This window comes from Thermobia domestica, chromosome 18 (assembly GCF_964235325.1).
Source record: "Thermobia domestica chromosome 18, izTheDome1.hap1.1, whole genome shotgun sequence".
Classification (NCBI taxonomy): domain Eukaryota; kingdom Metazoa; phylum Arthropoda; class Insecta; order Zygentoma; family Lepismatidae; genus Thermobia; species Thermobia domestica.
This window is the reverse complement of record NC_137471.1, coordinates 2,903,869-2,926,343: the sequence shown is the minus strand read 5'-3', so window position 1 is coordinate 2,926,343 and position 22,475 is coordinate 2,903,869. Positions and strand designations below refer to the sequence as shown.

General features: G+C 31.4%; 1 protein-coding gene across 1 annotated transcript; it reads right to left on the bottom strand.

Moving 5' to 3' along the window:
* Positions 1 to 1,961: 1,961 nt before the first annotated feature.
* On the bottom strand, positions 1,962 to 19,313 carry LOC145675898 (uncharacterized). The gene is made up of 3 exons (XM_081746691.1): positions 19,229 to 19,313; positions 9,830 to 9,988; positions 1,962 to 5,701 (listed from the first exon to the last, which is right to left on the bottom strand). Exons 1-3 carry the CDS (start codon positions 19,311 to 19,313, stop codon positions 5,400 to 5,402), a joined length of 546 nt encoding a protein of 181 aa, XP_081602817.1. The 3' UTR covers positions 1,962 to 5,399.
* Positions 19,314 to 22,475: the final 3,162 nt, after the last annotated feature.

The following is a 22,475-nucleotide window of genomic DNA, read 5'->3' as shown; positions in this document are numbered from 1 at the left end:
CCGTTGAATACGATGAAAACTCTTAACGGAAGCCAAATCGGTATAGTTTAAATTTTATCATTACAAGCTAAGAAAAAAGCTTACCTAATCAGGGTGTCTATCGGTCACGAATGTTACGAAAAAGTCACGAAATCAGAAAACGGTCATGAAAGTCACGAAATTTAGCTTTTGGGTCACGATTTTTTAAACTGTGAAAATGTAAGTACAAATTGGAAAATTTTGTTCTATAAAACGTCAAAATTCACCACCAAAAATGTTTATAGTCGGCTTTAGACGCCACCAAATCGCAAGCAAAGTACGTTTCTTATCGCATGGATGAAAATTCAGCCTCATTCGTACCCAAATTCGCTCTTGAAAATGTTAGAAAATTTTATAATTGGGTACAGAAAAGGTAACGAAAAAGTCATGAAATTTCATTTTGGAATTTTAGTAGATACCCTGCTAATGTACTACAGTAATTCTTGAGTACTACAGATTCCTGAAGTTATGCTTTCTTTTCTGTTAGTTTGTGGGGGCAAAATTTAAATTTTTATAGATTTTACTTTTCTCAAGAGTCATCGCTTAACAGCTTCCAATCAGGAATAATTTTTTTTAGAAGAAAGAGAAGTGAAAAATTTTTTTTCTCTAAAAATGATTAGGAGTACTAAAATTGCAGGTCAATTAAAAAGAAAAACACAAAATAAGCATAATAATATGGCGTGTAAGCTAGTGACGACTCCAAAAAGGACCAGCGCCCTCTGGTGGCTACGATTGTCCCCCTCCTCCCAATATGTAATTCAGTTTAAGTAATATAACTTTATCGTTTTCGGTATACAAAAAATTGCCACCTAAAAATTTCTGTGCCTTTCCCCTTGCTCCTGGAGAAGCGAAAGCTACCATCGTCACTGGTGTAAACCTGACAGAAATATTGATAAACTTATGACAGTTTACAAAGATTTTTTTTTTAAGTTACATAAAATCAGGGCATATGAGCTGATTTAATGCCACATCGAAGGAGTTAGTAAGACATTGTAAAAGTGCATATTTCTTTTTTCCTCTAAACTTCCTGAAAATGAAAATATATACAGGGTGAGCCAAAACTAGATGAACAGTAAATGATCAGACAAGTAAGACTTATAATATTGTAATGTTAGTATGTCCGTCCTAACTCAGACAGAAGCGAGGTTTTGAATTCTTCACAATAGCTAGAGCGATTTTCTCCGCCGAATTCGTTCATGAAGTCAATCCATTAACATCTTAACGGGTAACGGCAACTTACGTTTCATCCGTTAGTCCAAGCGATAACGAACGAAAACGAATTATTTTTGTTTTCTTGCAATAGATATCTAAAGTGATTATTTCGGCCAAGTTTGTTAATGATGTCCATCTTTAAGGTTAACAGTGACTTACGCCCGCACTATTCCGTTATTATGCACGATAGTTCTTAAATGAAAGCGAATTTTTTTTAAAAAATTCTGTTTCATGCAATAAATAGGTAGGGCGACAGCTGAGTTCTTTAATGGAGTTAACATGTTAAGAGGTAACTGACTTACGTCCGTCCGTTAGTCCACACGATAACTTAAACAAAAGCGAATCTTTGAACTCTGTTGCAATAGATAGATAAAGCGATTATCACAGCCAATTTCGTTAAGGAAGTGAAGCTGTTAACATCTGCGAGTGTAATGGTGACTTTAACGGAATCTATCCGTATCCATTTTCATTCTATTAAAACAAAGGTAGTAGAAGTTACACATCTTGCCGTTAGATGGCAGCAAACACCTTTCAGTCGTTGACATCTACCGGACGATACTGAAACTTTTAGTGCGTGATCCTTTTTACTGTCTATCACTGTTTATTATATATACAATTGTGTTTACTGAAAGGAAAAATATATTTAAAGAATTATTTCGCTTAGAAAATGAGGAAAAATATTTTGTGTAATATTATTTGATTAATTGATTAATTTAAAGGAAAAAAGCTAATAAATTCATAATCTTTATTTTTTTCTTCATATCTACCTACAAAGATGATACAATCAACAATTGCTTTTACAATGATAACAAGTAGACTCTGAACACAAAATAACTTTACATTACCAGTTGCATCATAATAAGGAAATCTACTACTGGCTACTCAAGTTCAAGACTGTTACTTTAGATTGTATTATAATGAAGAAAGAGAGCAGGTTCAATTTTAATCTCTATTATTACGTCAGATAAAGAAGTGCTGTGAGTCTGAGTGAGGTTGATGATTCAAATAAGAAGAGGATGAGCACAAAGGTAGTTCTGATATCTATATCCTTTCTAGTATCTAGACACTTTCCGGTATGTGAATCCTTTCTGTCATTTAGATTGTTTCTGGGATTAAAAAGCTTTCTGGGATCAAGATGCTGGTATTTAGACTGTTTCTAACATCAAGGTCCTTTCTGGTACTTAAATCCTTTCTTGTATCTAGATACTTTTTGGTATTTAATTCTTTACGTAAACAACATAGACAAGTTCGTAAAATTGAGGTATTATTATGTGCCGTATACACGATTACCTAGAAATCCGTCAAGTTCTAACTTTAACTCATCCATTTAAAAACTCAAAATATGATGCAGAAAAAGTATTCTGATACATACATATCGCTGGTTGTACAGAACATGTAATCTTCTTTTAGAGTTCGACCATTTTTCGTAGGTGAGAGAATAAACTCCCTTTAAAAAAGACTTGTTAAATATATATTTCAAGTATAGTATGGTACGAGGCATAGCAGATAGTAGAAATATTACAACATAACATTAGTGCAACATCCTCGCCATTTCTTCCTCTCAGGCTACTACCTGAATAGATATATGCTGAATATATCTTTATATTAAAGTGTATTTTTATTGTATATTAAAGTAGATATTGTTACTGTAAATAAAATATTAATTTTCACTCTAACGCACAGTTTTCTTACTGATTTCACCTCAATATGGTGGAAATTTCATAATTCCGATCCTGCACCATTTTGTTTTGATTATCGAGAGTTCAATGAATATGATTGTTGCCATAATATTAGTTATTTTGTATAAGAATTTCTACAGGTTTTCAAATATACAAACAATCTGAGATTCAGTAAAGTATACATACTAGTGATTTATTAATAACATTTTTTCGTGTGTAGTTTTATGAGTCATAGAAAGGGATTAAAATTGCCCTTTTGCCCTGAATCACTGTATTTTATTCATAAAGTACAATAAATCTAGGTCATTGGTTAATTTAATGCTTCTTTCCTTAATTTATTAACTTTTTATGCTAGAAATAAATTATTATAAAGTTTTACTGATAATAGTATATCACCTGTATGATAAATAATGTCTCTGCACTTTACATCTTTACACCTCATAAACATATTTGCAACAGATAAACATGTTTTTATTTATTAAATAAAATCTTAAATTTTAGTGCAGAATAACAGTTTAATAATAGCAGGACATTCCAAGTAAGTAAATAAATTAGTAAATTAATTTAAATAAATTACATTTCTATATACATAGTTAACACTAGAATGTAAAACAACGCCTCTTCAAGCTATTCAATTGTGTGTAAGCATGGATTTTTTTTTTTTTTTTTTTTTTTTTTTTTGAGAAAACAGAAGAAAATCTATTGTAAGATAGTGTAGACTCAAAGCACTGCTGTTCATGTACTGGGCAGAAATCCAGACTTTTTTTCTTGATAATATTTATAATTTACAATGTGTTTTATAATATATTATAAAGTATGACATAAAATATCTGAGCATTTATTCTGAAGTTGGTCGTCCGCTTGATTTTCGACAAAAAACTTTAATTAACAGCTATGAAAATTTAAATATCATCAATTTTTAGGACAGCTTTAAAAGGATAGACTAGAGTAGAGTAAGGTAGGGATAAGTAGGGTAGGGCAGGGCCGGGTTAGCTTAGAGTTAGAGAAGTTTGGACTTATTTTGTTAAAATTAATAGAGTGTAAATTCTCGTCTCTGCGTAAGGATACCTAATGGAGAGTCTCTGTACACTTGAAGCCATGTTCAGAGCACAAAATTTCGTTACTTTTCTATAATCCAACCTTGCACGAAGTAGTTCCCTCTGCTTGCCAAATAACTCCATGTTTATAGCCGCTTATAAAGAAAAATAAGTAAAACTTCCGCTCTCCATACATATCACCAATCACACAAACGAGCAAATTATCCATATCTTCCCGGTAAATTTTCAAAATTTTGCTAGAAACGAATGACCAACTTTGGAACTTAACCTAGTATCTATATATATATAGTCTATAATATTAACGCCAAGAAAATAATTTTACTTTCTAAAATAAGTAAATATGATTTATTGCATCAAATCAAATTGTTAATAATGTAGAAAATTTACACATTTTCAACCTGTCAGAGGAATTCGAGTTTCTTTCAATACTTAATATTTCCTAGTTTTCTATCGTACATTCTTGATTGATTTTTTGAGAATATTCAGTGGATATTCCATAGTGTACTTAAATTAGTGTATTTTGATGCTGCGATGGAAAATATTTTAAGTTAGGATACGCCATAGCGATAAGCAAAAACGTTTCTCCACTAAAAGGAGATACAATACGTCCAATTATATCTAGAAATAAATAACAATGGGCTATCCGTGATAGAACGATTTTCTACGTCTTTTTACAGATTTGTTCTTTGTCACATAATTTTCTCTAATCACAACTATTGCATGATACGTGTTTTTTTGTTACATCATACAAAACATAACACAGTAATTATTGTATAATGGAAGTAAATATACAGTTATGGACACATTAACTTCCTTGAAACCCTCTTTCATAACTGAATATTTGCAAGCGAGCGTGACATGCGTAACATTCTAGATAACATTTTGTTTACAAAGTTAGTAAAAAAAGAATCTTCTTACTGCAAGAAATGTCAGCACGTTGCTTGACAATAAAACATGGGTCAGCAGATAAAGATGTTACTTAAGTGCTGACTGCTATAGCAGAGATAATTATTTTTAAAACAATAGTGAGGCGTTTGATTATCGGATGATACAGCGATATGGTGAAGAAAATCAAGATATAGCAAAATTGTTATCGATCTAAATGAATACTTAAGCTTTGCAGCACATTTCCTTGTTAGGGCTATGTGCTCAAGACCGTTAATTAAAGTAAGACATGGTGCTTGGTGTTTGTTTTCTTCGGTAATCCCAGCATTACTGCTTTTTTTCATATTCTGATGACAATATACTTAGCAAAGATCTTAGGAAAACCACACTACTTCTTTGTTTCTCCCCTTCGAGCTCAAGAAGCAGAATCCATGTCCTTCAGTCTCCCGATAAAACACGTGGTAATTCAGGGAAAATGACGCCTCGCCAGTGCTTTCCAACATGACAACAATTTGTCTCAAGTAATTTATCTATCTGACAAATTTAGCTAATCTGGTAACGTACTCAATTCGATATCACTCGTTTTCTTCTCGCAATTTGGATAAATAGATTCATATTTTGGGGGAGCAAATAACTCATAAGGAGGTGGTTGACTATCAACAACTTCGCCTGACAAGGTAAACACTGAGATTCGTGGAGTTTGGCTCCCAGGATATCTTGAACATGTTCCTAGTATTTTACATTTTTTGTCACAGTCAAGTTCATAGAATCCACAAGCTAACAAGAAAATTACCAGTACGCCCAAGATAACAAGGTACCACAAAATTGCTTGCACATCCTCTGGAGACTCTGAAAAGAACAAGAAAATACCATAAAATTTAAACGGTTTACATCTCTCTCCCATTAACAATCAAAATAAGCTTAGAAATCACTAAATGTAGATGTTATATGCCAAAATAATATAGGTAAGCTTGTCATTTCCAGAAAGTAATTGTCAATCATTGTTTTAATTCTTAAACATCAATGTATCTGTTACATGTTTTAAATAACTTTAAAAGTCATCGTGTTATATCTACACAGCGGATCCTCAAAAAGTAAGTTCGAAAGTGTTGAAAATCCTGGTACACGGTATTACCTTCTAAAATACACGGTTAGCAGATATGATTATATTAGACAGGATTGGTACTAATTACTGTCTATTTCCTAAAGCTCTAAGCATGGCTTCGCGGTTTTCAAAATAGCGGACTTCAAAAATTGATTTTACAAATGTTCAGCAGCATATAACGTTAACTCTGCACGGAGGTGATCGTCGACTCATGTTTGTTAAGAGTTTTTCTTTGATTTGTCATAAGTAAAGACTAGCACCTTTGGCAAATAAAACACTGAAAGTGGCAGGCAAAGTGGTAAAGTAAATTTTAAAAATGGCAGTTTTTATAGCAAGTGGATATTTATTATATTGTTATATCATGAATTCACTAAAAGCTTACATTAAATGTATTAATCTAAATTAAGGATTGTAAATATCAGTAATTAATAAATTAAGGATTGTAAATATCATGAATTCACTAAAAGCTTACATTAAATGTGTTAATCTAAATTAAGGATTGTAAATACCAGTAATTAATAAATGAAGGATTGTAAATATGAATTCACTAAAAGCTTACATTAAATGTGTTAATCTAAATTAAGGATTGTAAATATCATGAATTCACTAAAAACTTACATTAAATGTGTTAATCTAAATTAAGGATTACAAATATCAGTAATTAATGAGTATATAAAAGACAAAAGCCAGCCATAGTGGAACGAAGGGGTCGGTGTCAAATATAGAAGTAGTGGGAGGGAGAAAATAGAATAAGTGACTAATTTTCGATACTTATGCAGTATTATTAGTAATGTCATGAAGTGTGAACATGAAATAAAAGCAAGGATAGGAATGTCGAAAGAAGCTTTTAGGAGGAAAAAATACTACTTTATGGCACTTTGAATAAAGAGTTGAGAAAAAGACTTATAAAATGCTTCGTATGGAGTATTGTGTTGTATGGATCAGAAACACGGACATTACGCAAGAATGATGAAAAGTGACTGTAAACTTTTGAAATGTGCGTGTGGGGAAGAATGAAAAGAATTAGCTGGATCGAGTGGAAAACGAATAAGAGGGTGTTAGAAATAGTGGGAAAGAAAAGAACAATTTTAGATACTATTAAGAAGAGGAAGAAAAGCTGGTTGGGACATTGCCTAAGAAGGGACTCTATCATAAGAGACGTGCTAGAGGATATAGTGGCAAGAAAGAGAGGGAGAGGACGAAGGAGGCTCCAATTGATGGATGATATTAAAGCACAAAAATCGAATGTGAAGACGAAAAGATTATCTGAAGCTTCTCAGTTGCAGCAAGTGACCTGCCAATAATGGTAGAATATCTATGGTGATAATGATGAATAAGTGTGGCTTTAAAAGCATCAATAACACGAAATACATCAAAATGAAGAAAAAGGAAGAAAATTACAAATCATAGTAATATTAGTATTATAAACACAAAACTGCAGACATGCGCTAATCAATATTGTCGTCAAAAACAATGTAATAAAAGTTCATATAAGGTAAAGCTTTGCACTTTGTAATACAGTAATGCCATACAATTCATAGTTCACGTCTGATTGCATAATACATTATAAGATTTTCTTTAGGTTGTCCACGCAACTACCAATGCAACAGGATCATATTTGAATCATGTCACAACCTTGGAATTCACAACCGTGCTTTCCTTGCATTTGATAGGTCAAGAACGATTTCTATTCTCCGATTAGGAGAGTTGAATTTCTTATTTTATGGCTGAGCTGCCTTGTATGACAACGCCCAACAATGTGACTTGTATTTTCCAGTAGAAAGGTGAACAAAAGTTAAGAAGCAACCATAAAATAGCAAATATGGCCAACAATTATGATAAACAATATTTCATGTAGAAATTGTAAATATGGCATGAATGGCATATTGCCACAATTGCTATACTTTGCCATTTTTACAAGAAAGTGTGAAGACATGCCACTTATTGCGATCATTGGTTATATTTACCATTTTATGGTTGCTTATTAAGTTTTGTTTATCTTTTAAATCGGAAATACAATTCATACTGCTCGCTATTACTGTGGAAAACAGCTTACATGTGAAATATAGGATTTTACGCGATAGGGTCTTACGGAGGGGATAAATCATAACTTTTGTGTGAACAACTCAAAAAAAGTGCTTATCATATAGTGCAATCAAAACTGAACTATGTGTTGTATGACATGACCATTTTAAGAAGTGTCAAGGCACGACTTATTTATTATGAACTGAGGTTTTAAATCACGCTATTTATTAGTATATGTTCTCTGCAATTTTATATTTATGATACCAATATTCCTATGATTTTTAATTCTCTTTTTTCTTTATTTTGATGTTTTCTGGTTATTGATGTTCCCAAAGTCATACTTATTAAATTAGTGACATTTACAATCTTTAATATAGATAACACACTATTCATTTTTGCAGTATAAACTGACATTTTTAGTGCTTCTTGTAAAATTTATTTTGTCATTTTGCCTGCCATTTTCGTATTTTATTTTGTCACAATTGCTGACCTTCAGCCATAAGGAATCATCTCTCGAAGTCCTCTTGAATGTTAACAAGAATCAAAACTAAATATATACCGATTGTTCAGAAACAATTTCAAAACCTTTTGGATGTGATTTCTGACATCAAAATACAAGGACAAAAAGTACAGAGCAACCTGGGTGCAGAAATGCTTCCTTTCGGCTCTATGACCAGCCGAAAGTTTGTCGGAAAAATACAACAGCTATAACTTGAGAACGGAATGTCGGATAAAAAGGGCCAGTCACTATTTTTAGTCGTAGATGTCATTAATACACAATTGGATATGGTACAGAGAGTAAGAATAGCTTCCAAAGAAATTAGGAAATTCTACGGGTATTCTACGAAAAGTAAAAGGGGAAAGTATTTATTAAAGTCAGAAAAGGCACTCCCATCTACGAGAAACCATATGTGGGCCAAATTTTGGATTCAGATGAGTCTTCACACTTAAAAAGACTTCGATACATACAAGAAAGAATGTTCTAAGATAAAATCACAGAACTTTAGGAACTGATTCCGTACACGAAAACATGAAGAAAATTATAGAACATCATGGGTGCTCAATTGCATCAATTCGTAGCTGGAGCCCGTCGAAAATGTTAACGATCCTGAAAAAGAAATAGCTCGAGCACGAAGTGTCGGATCAAAATCGAGTAAAGAAGAGTAACAATTATTTTGAGCCTTAGATTCCACTAATATATCAGTGGGTATAGAATACAAGCGGTACAAAGGTTAATCTCAAAGAGAAATGAAATTTATAAGATCTTCCACAAACAACATTATAAATCGGAAACAGTTAAGATTGAAGTGTTTCGATTAAAACTATTTTTTAATAATGTGAGTAAATATAGTGACAACGATTGGAGATGAACGTTGTGATAAATCGATTAGATGTATCAATGTAGCAAATTATTATAGGGGGCACGATGGCTCTGGCATCACCTCTGGTGTGTGAGTTTCCTGCTTCTATTCAATGTCATGGGAATTTATGGTGGACAATGTCGTGTCTGTAAGTTTTCTCCGAGTTGTTCTGTTTCCTCCCACATTCTCATTCTACCAAATTCTTTCGTAGTCATTCATTTTCAGTAAATGACGAAACTGATTGAAGGAAGAGATAACAAAATCCGAATGTGCAATGTTTGCAACACTGAAGTACGCACCTAAAAAACCCATAGAACAGTCTTCGCCCGGATTAGGTAAATACTATTGCATATCTGTGTGTGGTGGGACATAGTAGTAAACATATTGCGAAATATATTGTAGGATTCTGCAGGCATCTAATGTACCGTATTTTTTAATCCAGAGTGATTCGTGTAGTCCAAATTAAGATAAATCAATCAATAGTACCTGGTGGTGGAATATCTTCTTCTTCCGCAGTGTAATTGTCAGATAGTTTTCCTGGGCTAATTACTCGATGATCAAACTGTGACCTAGTTGTAACTACGGTGGCTTCTGCTAAGTCGATCTGTCTATGCGCTTCGTTAGTTTTACTCTGTTGAATGAAGTCTGAAAGAAAGAAAAGAAACTACACATATTCGGAAATTCCAGATACTAATTGTTGAAGATATTAAAAAATACTCAAATTAAACTCACTTGGATGCTTGCAGCAAAGAAATAAACAATACCTTCTTTGACAATAAACATAGAAGCTGAGCACAGATTTATTACTACATCACTAATTGAACGTAAAGAACACATTTCAAATACTGATCTGAATGTTTTCCTAAGATATCGCTCTTTCAATTTCTCATCAATATTTTAGGCAAAATTCTCGATTATCTTTCATCGGAATGTATTAAACTTAAATTACGAAAATAATTATTCTAATCACATGCTACATTATTATTCTTCAGTGCCAAAGTATCACGTTTCAGAATGGATGTATTCCCGTAATGACTAATTAGGGAAACTCTCCATATAAATTATCTTGTACACATTTTTTTTTTCTTTTGGTACAATTAATTTATAACTGGTTTTGAAATGCATTCTTTAAGTCCAAATTAATTTTCTATTTGCAGGTTAACTTTACTACATTTATAGATATTATTAATAATGTATTGAAAATTTCCTTCTTTATTTAAGTTTTCTAGAGTGGTGTGTGACAAGAAGAAGCACATTTTCAACGAATAATTAATAATATCCTCAAATATGCTAAAGTTAATCTGTAAATAGAAAATCAATTAATTTGGCCGTATTTCGCATTTATAAATTAGTTGGTATACTAAAAAGACTGCATATAAGGTAATTTATACAGAAACTTTCCGTAAATTGACTGATTACGGAAATACATACATTCTAAAATTTCACACTTGGCACTGAAGTATGATAATGTAGCGTGTAATGCAATTATTACAATCTTTACTATTACAATTACTATTACAATTTAAACTAAACATATCCCGATGAAAGGTAATTTAAAATTTTGCCTGAAATTTCAGTGAGAAATTGGAAAGAAAAATAGTGACATCTTATATATATATATATATATATATATATATAACACTGGAGCCTTTTCAGTATTTTTCGTTTATTTTAAATCGAATCCCTTTCCATTCTTTAAACCCCTAAAAATATGGAAATCATAATGAAATCCGAGCTGTACACTGTATGTTTTGAGATTGGAGTTCATTATTTTTGCTATGTGTGGCTAGAATTCGTCGCATGAGAACCAGAGAAACACAACTCCAAAAATGCTTTTTTCGTTTTCTTCATGTTTGGTCATAATTTTGAGAGCCCCACTTGGTGTAAATGGAACTTAACGCCATCTGTTCTCCTTGTCGATCATCTGTTGTAATGTACCTGAATTACCATCTTATTAAAAACACTTCTTTCTAAGAAACCTAATTTTGTCCTCTCGCCTGTAAAACTACGAAAATGGAGTTCCGTTCCTCTGGTCCTCATGCGACGAATTATAATACAAAAGCAATTAAATTAAATGAAATCTTTGAGTTTTATGTTCCACGGTTATGCCAGCTAGACTAAAAGAGACCGTGATGATGAGAAATGAAATAAATGGTGGAATAAAGAAAGTGGGAGGAAACGGGAAAACCCCGAGAAAACCCATGCACACGGTGTTTGTCCACCACAAAGTTCACTTGGTGCAGGCTGGGATCGAACCAAGGACCCCCATGCCAGAGATGAACGGTCTACCACTGAGCCACTGCGGGCTCCGCTATCATACAAAAGAATAATGTCGCTTCGCAATAAACCAGTCAAGCTATTCTCTAAAGAAGATGAATTCATTTTAACTGCAGTGTTTATAAGTATAAATCATTTGCGGCAAATTTCTTCTGCTGAGTGACGTTTCTGCGATGAGAAAGCGAAACACAAGGCACCTGATGAATTTTATATGACTTTTCCAAATATTACTTTACTATTTGGTAATAAAAATAATTAAGAAAGCCGAAATAAACACAACGAGCATTACATAATACTTGCAAACAACAACTTCTTATGTAATGGTGTGTAACGCTAGAATAAAGTTAAGAATGTTGCTCGCATTACACTTAAATTAAGAAATTTGCACTAAAAATCAGTACATGGATAAAAGTGTCACAGACTGCCGGATAATCACAGGTTTTTAAGGAAGTAATTATTTTTTAATTGAGTCATATCTTGAGTAAACTTTATCATAATAACAAGTCAAATTTTTGATGAAGATAAGGAAAAAACCAATTAATACTAGAAATTTCCATTTACAAGTGTTGTATCAACAACGCGTAAGTACAGGGTTAACATAAATGATTTTATTCGTTTTGAAAAGGCTATATTTTCGAAAGTATTACACATACACACATGATAGATATATGAAAAGAACCACACAAACTCACCAAGTTTATACACCCTGTACAAATGTTCACTAATATGTGCCCCTTTGCTGACATGACACACGTCCAGACGACGTTTTTTTTTCTTGCTTTCCCTCCATTTTCGACAGGTACTAACCTCGTACTGCCACACTACTACACCCGATTGGAAAGATAATGAACTCGTGCAGCCACACAATACAAACATGGTGAGTTTGTGGTTTTTTTCATACATCGTTTACGTGTAATACATTTGAAAATATAGCCTTTTCAAAATGAATGAATCATTTATGCTAACCCTGTATATTATAAAGGAATCCCAATAAATTTAAAAAACAAAATATAAAAACAAGTTTTAAGATTCTAAAAAAGGTGTATTTTACAATATTATACTAAAATCATAACACCTTTTTATACTCAGAATTTATACTTTTTATACTAAAGTAATTCAAGAGGTCATTTGTTGTAGATTTATGTCGAGAGATATAAGAACGAAGAAGATTTAACGTGTAGTATTTATATTATGAATGAACAAGACTTAACGTATAGTGTTTAAGATTTCAACTTATTTTACTGAGTTTGGTATTATGATTTTAGTCATTATAAAAATTAACATTTTAATAATCTAATATCTGATATGTATATTTCTAGTTTACTATATTCTAAATATTAAGTTACTCTACTCTAATCTAAATCTACATCTAAATCTACTCTAGTCTAAACTCTAGTTTAGAAAAAAAAATATAACAAAATTATATATTATTTTAATGTAATAATCTAAAATCTTGAATTTAGACAACTTTTGTTGCAAGATACTAATATATCATCAGATTGAGAAGCAGAAAGAAAAATCTGTTGAATACGAAAACCACTAAACAGCTTTAATTTCGTTTTGAAATAATAATTTGGTATTATTTTACTGTCTGTCTGGAAAATCATAAGGATTTGTAAAGTACATAATGAATCCTGAAGAATTTTGGAATTTTAATTTGGAAAAATTTCTTTTCTAGGGCATTATTAATTTGTGATCGTCCAAATGATCTTAAGGACAAAATACAGTTTTAAATCAAATAGTACCCAAAAAAGTGCAAATTATGTACCTTACAAAAGTGTTTTAATCAAACACGCAGATCGATTCAACATCTAAAACAGTTATTCCCAAAGAAGCAAAAATGTGGATAGGAATTTCTTACTTTCCACAATTATCGACAAAAATTCAACGTATTCTTGCAAAGCATAACATATCTACTTTCAGTATTCCCCGAAAAGTTTAGAAAAAACATCTTATCGGATTTAAAAGTTATTTTGTTGATCCACTAAATAAGTTAGGTACTTATCGTGCTCAATGCGAATGTGATTCCTCATATATAGGTCAAACGAAACGCAATATTAACACCAGAATTAAAGAACATATTAGAGAATTAAAAAAGTCACAAGAAGACGGTATGTCGACTGTCGAGATTAGCGCTTCACTTAAAACAACAGTCACACAATACAAAGCAGACTAATGTGATAGGTTCAGAAAAAAAAAATAACGAATCATTCTTTATTCACAAATATAAACCGGCTTTAAATCTGGATTTTGGCAACATTGATAGAATCTAGTTACCTTCTATAATGTCACACTGTGCCCTGATCATGGTATTTCAGCATCCTACACGTTGTATTTATTCATTCTGTGGTATGTATTTCTTTCTCTACACCTTTTTTCTTTCTCAACCATTATTATCCTTGCTACCTTTCCATTCAAGATGGAACTAGCTTGTTGTTCCGATACGTGCGGAGAGTGTTTAGTTTCCCCACGGGAGGATTTATTGGTAAGTTACCAATTTTTTGTTACTCCTAAAGAAGTTTCTTATTCTTATGATGACACAGTGTAGTAACGTCCATATTAAAAACATAAAGAATCAAAATACAAGAAATGAATTAGAAAACGCCCTCGTAGAAGGTGATATGACGAAATCAAGCAGCATTGCACAGTTGATTAATAATGGTTACAAATAAAAGTTTCTTTACAAAAAGAAAAATTTCTCTATACGGAAAGATTGTGAAAATAATTACACGTCAAATGTTGTCTATTTTGAAAACATAAATGTTTCCATGAGTAACAAGTTAAATAATACTGCTAATGATATTTACGAAACTACAAAGCTATTGCAAGCATGTAAACATTTTTTTTACTAAAAAATGCTATTTATCATTATTTGTTTTATTGCAGTTATTTTAATTTATAGACATGGGACTCTAATAAAGTGAATTGAAATATTCACCAATTTATTAGAACGGAGAAAATATTTGATTTCTCCTCTAACAAGAAAAGCTATTTTGAAATAAAATAGATAGTGTAGAATAGTTTAAGTAATAAATAGTGGATTTTCTAAACTTCATTTGAATCAGTTGCAATACTTCAATAAGAAAAATAATGAAAAATCAAAGTAATAACGTTTAGTAAAATATAAAAGGATTTTATTTGGCCTAAATTTAGGTGCTTCATTTAATTATTATTTATCTACGTGTTATATGGATTCCGAATAGTAGTATTGCGACTTACCACTTTTCAATCTTAACCAGTCATTCATACAGAAACTGAAAATCAATACAATAACTAGTGTACTGAACAAATAGGTTTATTATACCTGTTTCTTTCACTTGTCCATGCGTACTAAAAGTAAGTCTTAGAAAATTTACACAGCAATAATTTTAGTATGACAATTTAAATTTACAATTTTGTTCAAATTTTTATTCAAAATAAATATAGATAAAAGAGAAAGTTATTTCTGTTAATAACAAATGTTAATAACAGATAATGTGTTAGTTTAACTATGAACTATATTGAACACTGTAGAGAAACATTTATTTTTGTACCAACTAGAAACAGAATAATTGAAGTATGTTGATATCGTTTAATGATCACAAATCCTAAACAACATTTTTGACTGTTATACTTCTGTACCGATAACTGTAGTTTTGTGTTATAATTTGATTTAAGAATCAACGAAATGCATGATTACTGCCTCTTTAAAGTTCGGACACGTACGGAAATGAGCCAGTGCGAGACCTACTTTGCTATTTCAATATGATCACAATGTTTGGGACAAAAGTTCAAGTTATTTCTTCGTGTATCAAGAATCTTTATAGCAAAAAAGTAAAAAGAGTTTCTTTTCTCTAAATTATTGAAAAATATAGAATACATTTTCTCAAAATGCGTTATTATTCTGTGTGTCACAAACGTGTAAAAAAATAAGGTCTTAATTGCAAATTCCATAGAAACAAAAATTAAATACTCATTTAATGAGTTATAATAACGTAGGATTTGAATAAGTTTACAAATTTATTTGTACTAGTCTATTCGTTTTCGACTCAAACACTTCGAACCTTGATATTCCGTATCTTGCAATTATTCTCTAAACTCAAGACACCAATCGGCAATGAAAAATGCACAGTTCCACTTACTTTGCATGTGATCAAGATATCGACGTCTGAGATTCAGCACCGTATAAACAGGAGAAACAAAAAAACTGTTGAAAAAATAACTTCAGCCTCAACATACGCGGTATTACTTTGAGGGAATAACAGAACCATCTGTCCTGATATATATGTACTACTTAACCAGATTGTGTGCCATCCTATACTGATTCTAATGGTATCAAAAGCTCAAATTCGCCAAAATTGGAGATACGCCATGTTGAATCTCAGACGACGATATAGTAATGTATAATAAATATTTAATTTTAAGAAATACAATAGAAACAATAATGAATCAAACTTAATTCGTTCTGTAATTATAACGATAACATTTATAAATATGTATATGTTGATATGAACAACAGTCCGTATCGTATGATATCATTTTTCTTTATGGCCAGACCTGTACATTTTACTCGATAAGTTTTGTGGCCAGACATGTATAAACGTGTTTTTCTACACAGTTCAGTTATAATACGTAAAGAATTCGTAAAATAGTGGATGTATTTTCAATTATAAAGGTGTAATTTTGTGAAAAATAAAAAAAAAAAGGTAAATGCAGAAGATCTTGGAAAAATACACCAGTTTAAATATATTTTATCTTGAGTGTTATCATTGAACATTTAGTGAGTAAACTACATTTTAATTAGTTCCAGAAATTTTGAAATAACGAACTTAGGGATAATATATAGATGTTGTATAATAACAAAGGATGTTTGGAAATTTGTAATTGTCAGTTATTGGAAAAGCTTGATTTTACCATAGTGTTATTTCAGTATTAATTCAAAATTTAAAATAACAGTACCAAGCCCTCCTCGCTGGTCTAGGGGCTGGCGCGTGCATCTTTAGTGCATGTGGTATTGAACTGAATTCCCGCTGGAAGAAATAAAAATTAAATTTCACACTCATTCACTTTCATTTATCATACGTTTCCTTTACCCTAAATGGCATAATCGTGGGACATTAAACTTAAAACATTTGTTTTTATTTATTTCTTACTTTATTTACTTCTTACTTTATTTATTTCTTACTTTATTTATTTCTTACTTTATTTACTTCTTACTTTATTTACTTCTTACTTTATTTATTTCTTACTTTATTTATTTCTTATTATATTTACTTCTTACTTTATTTACTTCTTACTTTATTTATTTCTTACTTTATTTACTTCTTACTTTATTTATTTCTTTATTAATTTCTTACTTTATTTATTTCTTACTTTATTTATTTCTTACTTTATTTATTTCTTACTTTATCTATTTCTTACTATATTTACTTCTTACTTTATTTACTTCTTACTTTATTTATTTCTTACTTTATTTATTTCTTACTTTATTTATTTCTAATATTGTAAATCCAATAGGCTTAAGACGTTCAGTACTTCACATTCCAAGATAAGAATATTCTATTACAACTGAAGTAGCAAATGTCACGTTTTCAGATCAGCATTCTAGGAAGCAATTGTAAAGTTGCAGTTGTCAATTCCAGTCATGTGATTATTATATAATGCAGATAGTATTCTTATAATATACTTAAATATGATCATTACAAAAAGCTTGTGCATATTAGATAACACAAGTAAGCTCAACACATTACAAAGGAAGCTATTGAGTATGTTAATATACATTTAACTATAACAATTCTGTTGCATATTCTGTAATAGCTTTCTTTAAATGTAATGTTTAGGAAAGATCTGTTCGTTAAAAAAAAAAAAAATCTTTTTTAATGAACACTGAATGTTATTTAGAATTCGATTGTAAATGATTTTTGAAATACATTGCGTAAAATAAACATAATCGAAGTTAATCATGAAATGGGGTTTGATTCAAAATTATTTCTAATTTACACTTATTGTACTCATAAAAATAACTATACCTACTAGCAATATGAGAAAGCTTCAAAAAGTTCGTTGTATTAGAAAATTATTATGATAACAACAGTTCTATCTATTAAATTAATAATTACATTTACAAGTTTTTTTTCTGCAATTCCTGCTAAATTTTTTTGGTCAGATCTGCCACATTCTTTACTATGTATAAGTGATAATAGCAGAGTTGTAATTGTCCATTGTCAAGCAGCAACGCAAATACAAAATTTAGAACGTGTTTTTTAGGAAGTACCTCAAAATATAGTGTTAATTGAGAAAGTGCATGGTGGCGAGGCCAAAAAAGAATAAGATAAAAAGCAAGTTTATAACTGTCTCAAAAGTTTTTGTAGTTGGAATATCAGTCAACGCTAACAGGACGAAGCAGCTCAAATTATGTGTTCACAAGTTATTTGAAACAACTTTATTCAGGTTAAAATGTGAAAATGTTATGAGTGTAACCGCGTAAAGAATCTACTTTGGAAATAATCTATTCTAAACTACTGTATTTTTACTATATATATATTAAATAAATTCTTGTCAGAAACTTTTTGAAGCTAATTCATATTACGTACAACGAAATTTCAAGCATAAATTTACCATATATAAGTGATTTCAATCAAATATGTTGGTTTAAGTGCCCGCCATCAGTAGATTTATATTTGACTTATCCCGGTAATGACTTACTTGTTCTGGCCAAGACACTGAAATAGACGAAACGCCAACATTAGAAACATAATCACATTATATTTAAGAAACAAACAGAATCCTAACCTTTTCCCTCCTTAACTAGTGGACTTACCTTGTAAAAACAGGATGACTATCTGCAAAAGTAGTAAACTAATGTAATAGCATTCTTACCTTGTTTCATGTTGATAGTTACATGCAACTTCTAGAGAGGGATATCTAAATATCTACATGGTCTGATAAACAATGTTGTCATCATAGTATTTTGCCATTATTGGCAGGGCACTTTCTCCAACTGAGAAGCCTACATGCATCATGGTCTTAAGCTAATCTCTTTGTCTTCACGTACAATTTTTCTGTTTTAATACCGTCCATCAACTGTACCCTCTCTCGCCCTTTCCCTCTTTATCCTGCCACCGTACATTCTAATACTTCCCTCAAAATACAGTTCCTTCTCAGCCAATGTCTTTCTCCTTTCAATTACATGTAAACATTTTCCCCCATCTTCTTGTTCGATTTCCGTTCTACCCAGCTACTTGTCTACTCTTTTCCACGCCCACATTTCGAAAGCCACAAGTCTTGTTTTCTTAAGGAAACCTACGAACGCTGCTTTGAAGATTATCATAAAGAACCAAGAAACAGTATTCGTAATATTTTTATGTACGCACATAGTAGTGTATTTATTATGGAAACTGTCATTTATTCACTTGATAATTTGACAAGGATGTTCAATAGAATTTCAAACTAAACCAATCAGAGAACGCGACTAAAATTTGAATTCTTTTTGGTAATATTTACGATAGCAACAAAGTTTATCAGACATTCTTACTTTCTATTTTCAATCACACATATAAGATTGGCAGTCGCAAATATATAAAGTAACTGTTATTTTACCGAACTAGTCATTATGTGTAATACACTTACCTTTAATATGGTTTACACTGCGACCAGACACCATTACTCCCTCTGCTAGTAACAAGCACATAATAATACACATCAAATAGGCCATTATGTCAAGATCACGAAACACTTAGATGCTGTCTTTATAATTGACTAACTGCTAATGACAGATTGAGGGTTACCTTATACCTTCTGTTATGAAGTGGATTAATAGCTTTTCAACGCCATCTACATTTAGATCAGAGAAACTTTTAGATTAAATTAAAATAGATAAATGCATGACGTTTAATAACAATAATAATATTATCAATAGAAAGTTGTTATTCCCACTTTTGATTCTTTGATTAAAAAAAAAAATACTTGAATTAGATCCTTCTGATATTGATAACAAATAACAATAACAAATTAAATCAAATACTAGATACTTCGATATGATTATATGCTGCATAATAGGCAATTAGTATAATCAAGAAGCAACATAAGTACATATACTTATATAGGATTAGAACATCAAAAAAATTACGCGCAAAAGCTGATAGTATTTGATAGCAGACATTTTCCTTTGCCATATTTGCACACAAAGTTATTAACGTTATCGACTAACAACGATAACAAATAATAATAATAATAATAATAATAATAATTTAAATAATATGATGAAATATTTGAAAATTACTAATAGAACATTGGGGATTAAGAAGTAATCAAAATTAAGTATTGAGTGGTGGTTGACATTGAAAGATAACTTGAAGATAATATTGTTTTAAAGACATTTTCCCATACATTTATTTATTTATTTATTCATCATATTTTTTTTTTCTACAGCAGCGAGGTTAGGGCCATAAGGTCCTTTCTTACACCTAACTACTAACAAAAGGTTGAAAACTATTTGATACAATAAAAAAAATCACGATACATTGATTCACGTTACAAATGTATATACATAAACACAAGACACATATACGCACTCTCTCTTTCTCTCTGACACACACACATGTTTACTAAGAACACAATATAAAGATAACAAATATAATTTTAAAAAACTATATAAATATGTCAATTGTAAAGAATCTTACAAAAGTTTTGTGTTGTATTTATCTGAGAATGGAAAAGTTAAGTAGACAGGTTTTTCTTTAATAGATTTCCCGTTTCTAGAGAAAATTTTGATTTCGATTTTAAGTTCCTCAAAGTGCGGGGCAAACTGTTCCTGCCGTTCGTCTTTGTGTGATACTTAGGAAGTAACAAAGAATTACCTGCTCTAGTGACGTGGCCGTGACGGGTAACGAATTGATAATTATTGTTTAAATATGGCCTTGTTTTTGTAACGATGCTAAAAACTTTTACTAAAATGTGATGTTCCCTCCGAAGATGGAGCGGTAACCAGCCAAGCCCATTCAATGCCGAGGTAATATGATCGTAGTGACGGAGATTAAAGATAAATCGAATGCATGTGTTGTACATATGTTCCAATTTAGCCGAAAGACTAACGGATAGGTCATTATATAACTATCACAATAGTCAAATATAGGAAGCAGGAACGCCTGAACCAATTGAGTGAGTTGAATTGAGTTGAAGCGGGAGTAAATGATCTTTTTACTATTTTATTCAATACGTATTTGTGTCTGTCCGTTGCAAGATTATTTTTCGTTAAATTTGAACGAGTTTATTGACACTTTGTATCAACAGTCTTGCAGGCTTTATTACTAATATATAAAAGAACCTGTGTGTCTGTCATGAAAAAGAGTAGCCTAGAGGTACCATATTTTGTATACAGATACGTCTTCATCAGATCGAATCGCGTATGAAGCTATTCTTTTCGATTTACGACTCGAGAGGGGGATTGAGGGGGCCACACGTTCTATAAGTTCAAGAGGCATGGAGTTGAAAATATACGTAATTAATTACGGTAAATCTTTAATATCATATTATATAGCAAAAACTGCAAAGACATAAGTAAACCAGAAGAGCATTGCCAGAACGAACTTAAAAAGAATGGAGAGATTAAGCGGGAAGGATAACCGTCATTGTTCCTACGTGTAATACTGAAACTTTTTATCTGCACCTTCTCTTTCTCGCAAAATATAATCTCTTTATGACTTACGGTTCCCGAGACATGGATCCTTAAATCACCCGAAGTTCGAACTTTTTTTTGGCCAATATCTAGGGAACGGTGGCCAGTTGGGCAGTAACCAGTTGACTAGTGAACACCGGTTTCTATTTGGTACCAAAATGTTTACCATCCTCTTAGGTATTGATCAACGCCAATATGATCTGTCTCTAAGTTACGATTCCCGAAATATGGCTTCTTAAATCTCCGGAAATCGATCATTTTTTTGGCCAATATCTCGGGAACAGTAAGAGCGACGTGAAAAATTCCACCACTTTCTCAGATAGTTTGATTCTCTATTGAATGAAGGGCTCAAAATTGAAAAAAAAAATCGCAAATAACAGACAGATGAACATAAAGACACACAGACAGAGAGAATTCAGTAACGAACTTTTTAAGTTCATTGAAAATGGATCTGGTAATGCTGATACATGATATGACATTACATGACATTACATTACATCCAATGCAATTTCAGTGAATACTTTCATTTTCTTCAGTAGATGATAACTTCTTGCTAAATGCTTCTCAAATCCCAAATTTGTGTGTCAACATCATAATTTCAGTTGTTGATTAAGTACTCTAATCTCTGAATATGTGAATAATTTGTTTCCCTAAATTCATAATGTAGAATACGCTGTTTATTTTCTTCCAAGGAATAACTGCAAATATTACACTTGAGTTGAAAATATACGTAATTAATTACGGAGAATCTTTAGCCAAGCATTATATAGAATACACTACAAAGGTACAAGTAAAAAATGGATCTGGTAACGTTGATACATGATTCGCTTTTGGCATTGTTTTCTATATACTAAGCTGTTGAAAATTCAACTAGTTAATTTGTTCTCAACTCAAGTGTGATATTAACAGTTAATTGAGGGAGAGAGCGATACATTCAACTTTAACTTAAGAGAACAGATTAGTTATACATTCGAAAGATAAGTATGCTTAATCACCAGCTAAAATGATGATATTGACACACGTAATTGAGATGTGAAAACCATTTACCAAAAAGTTTTTACCAACTGAGGAAGTTGAAAGTATTGACTGAAACTGTATGGGATCCAATGAAACACGATGCATTTTTGGTTTGTTTATTTGTTTGTAGAAGATTAAAGTGTCCCTTTTTAGAACTAAGGCTATATGAGACGTGAATTTTTA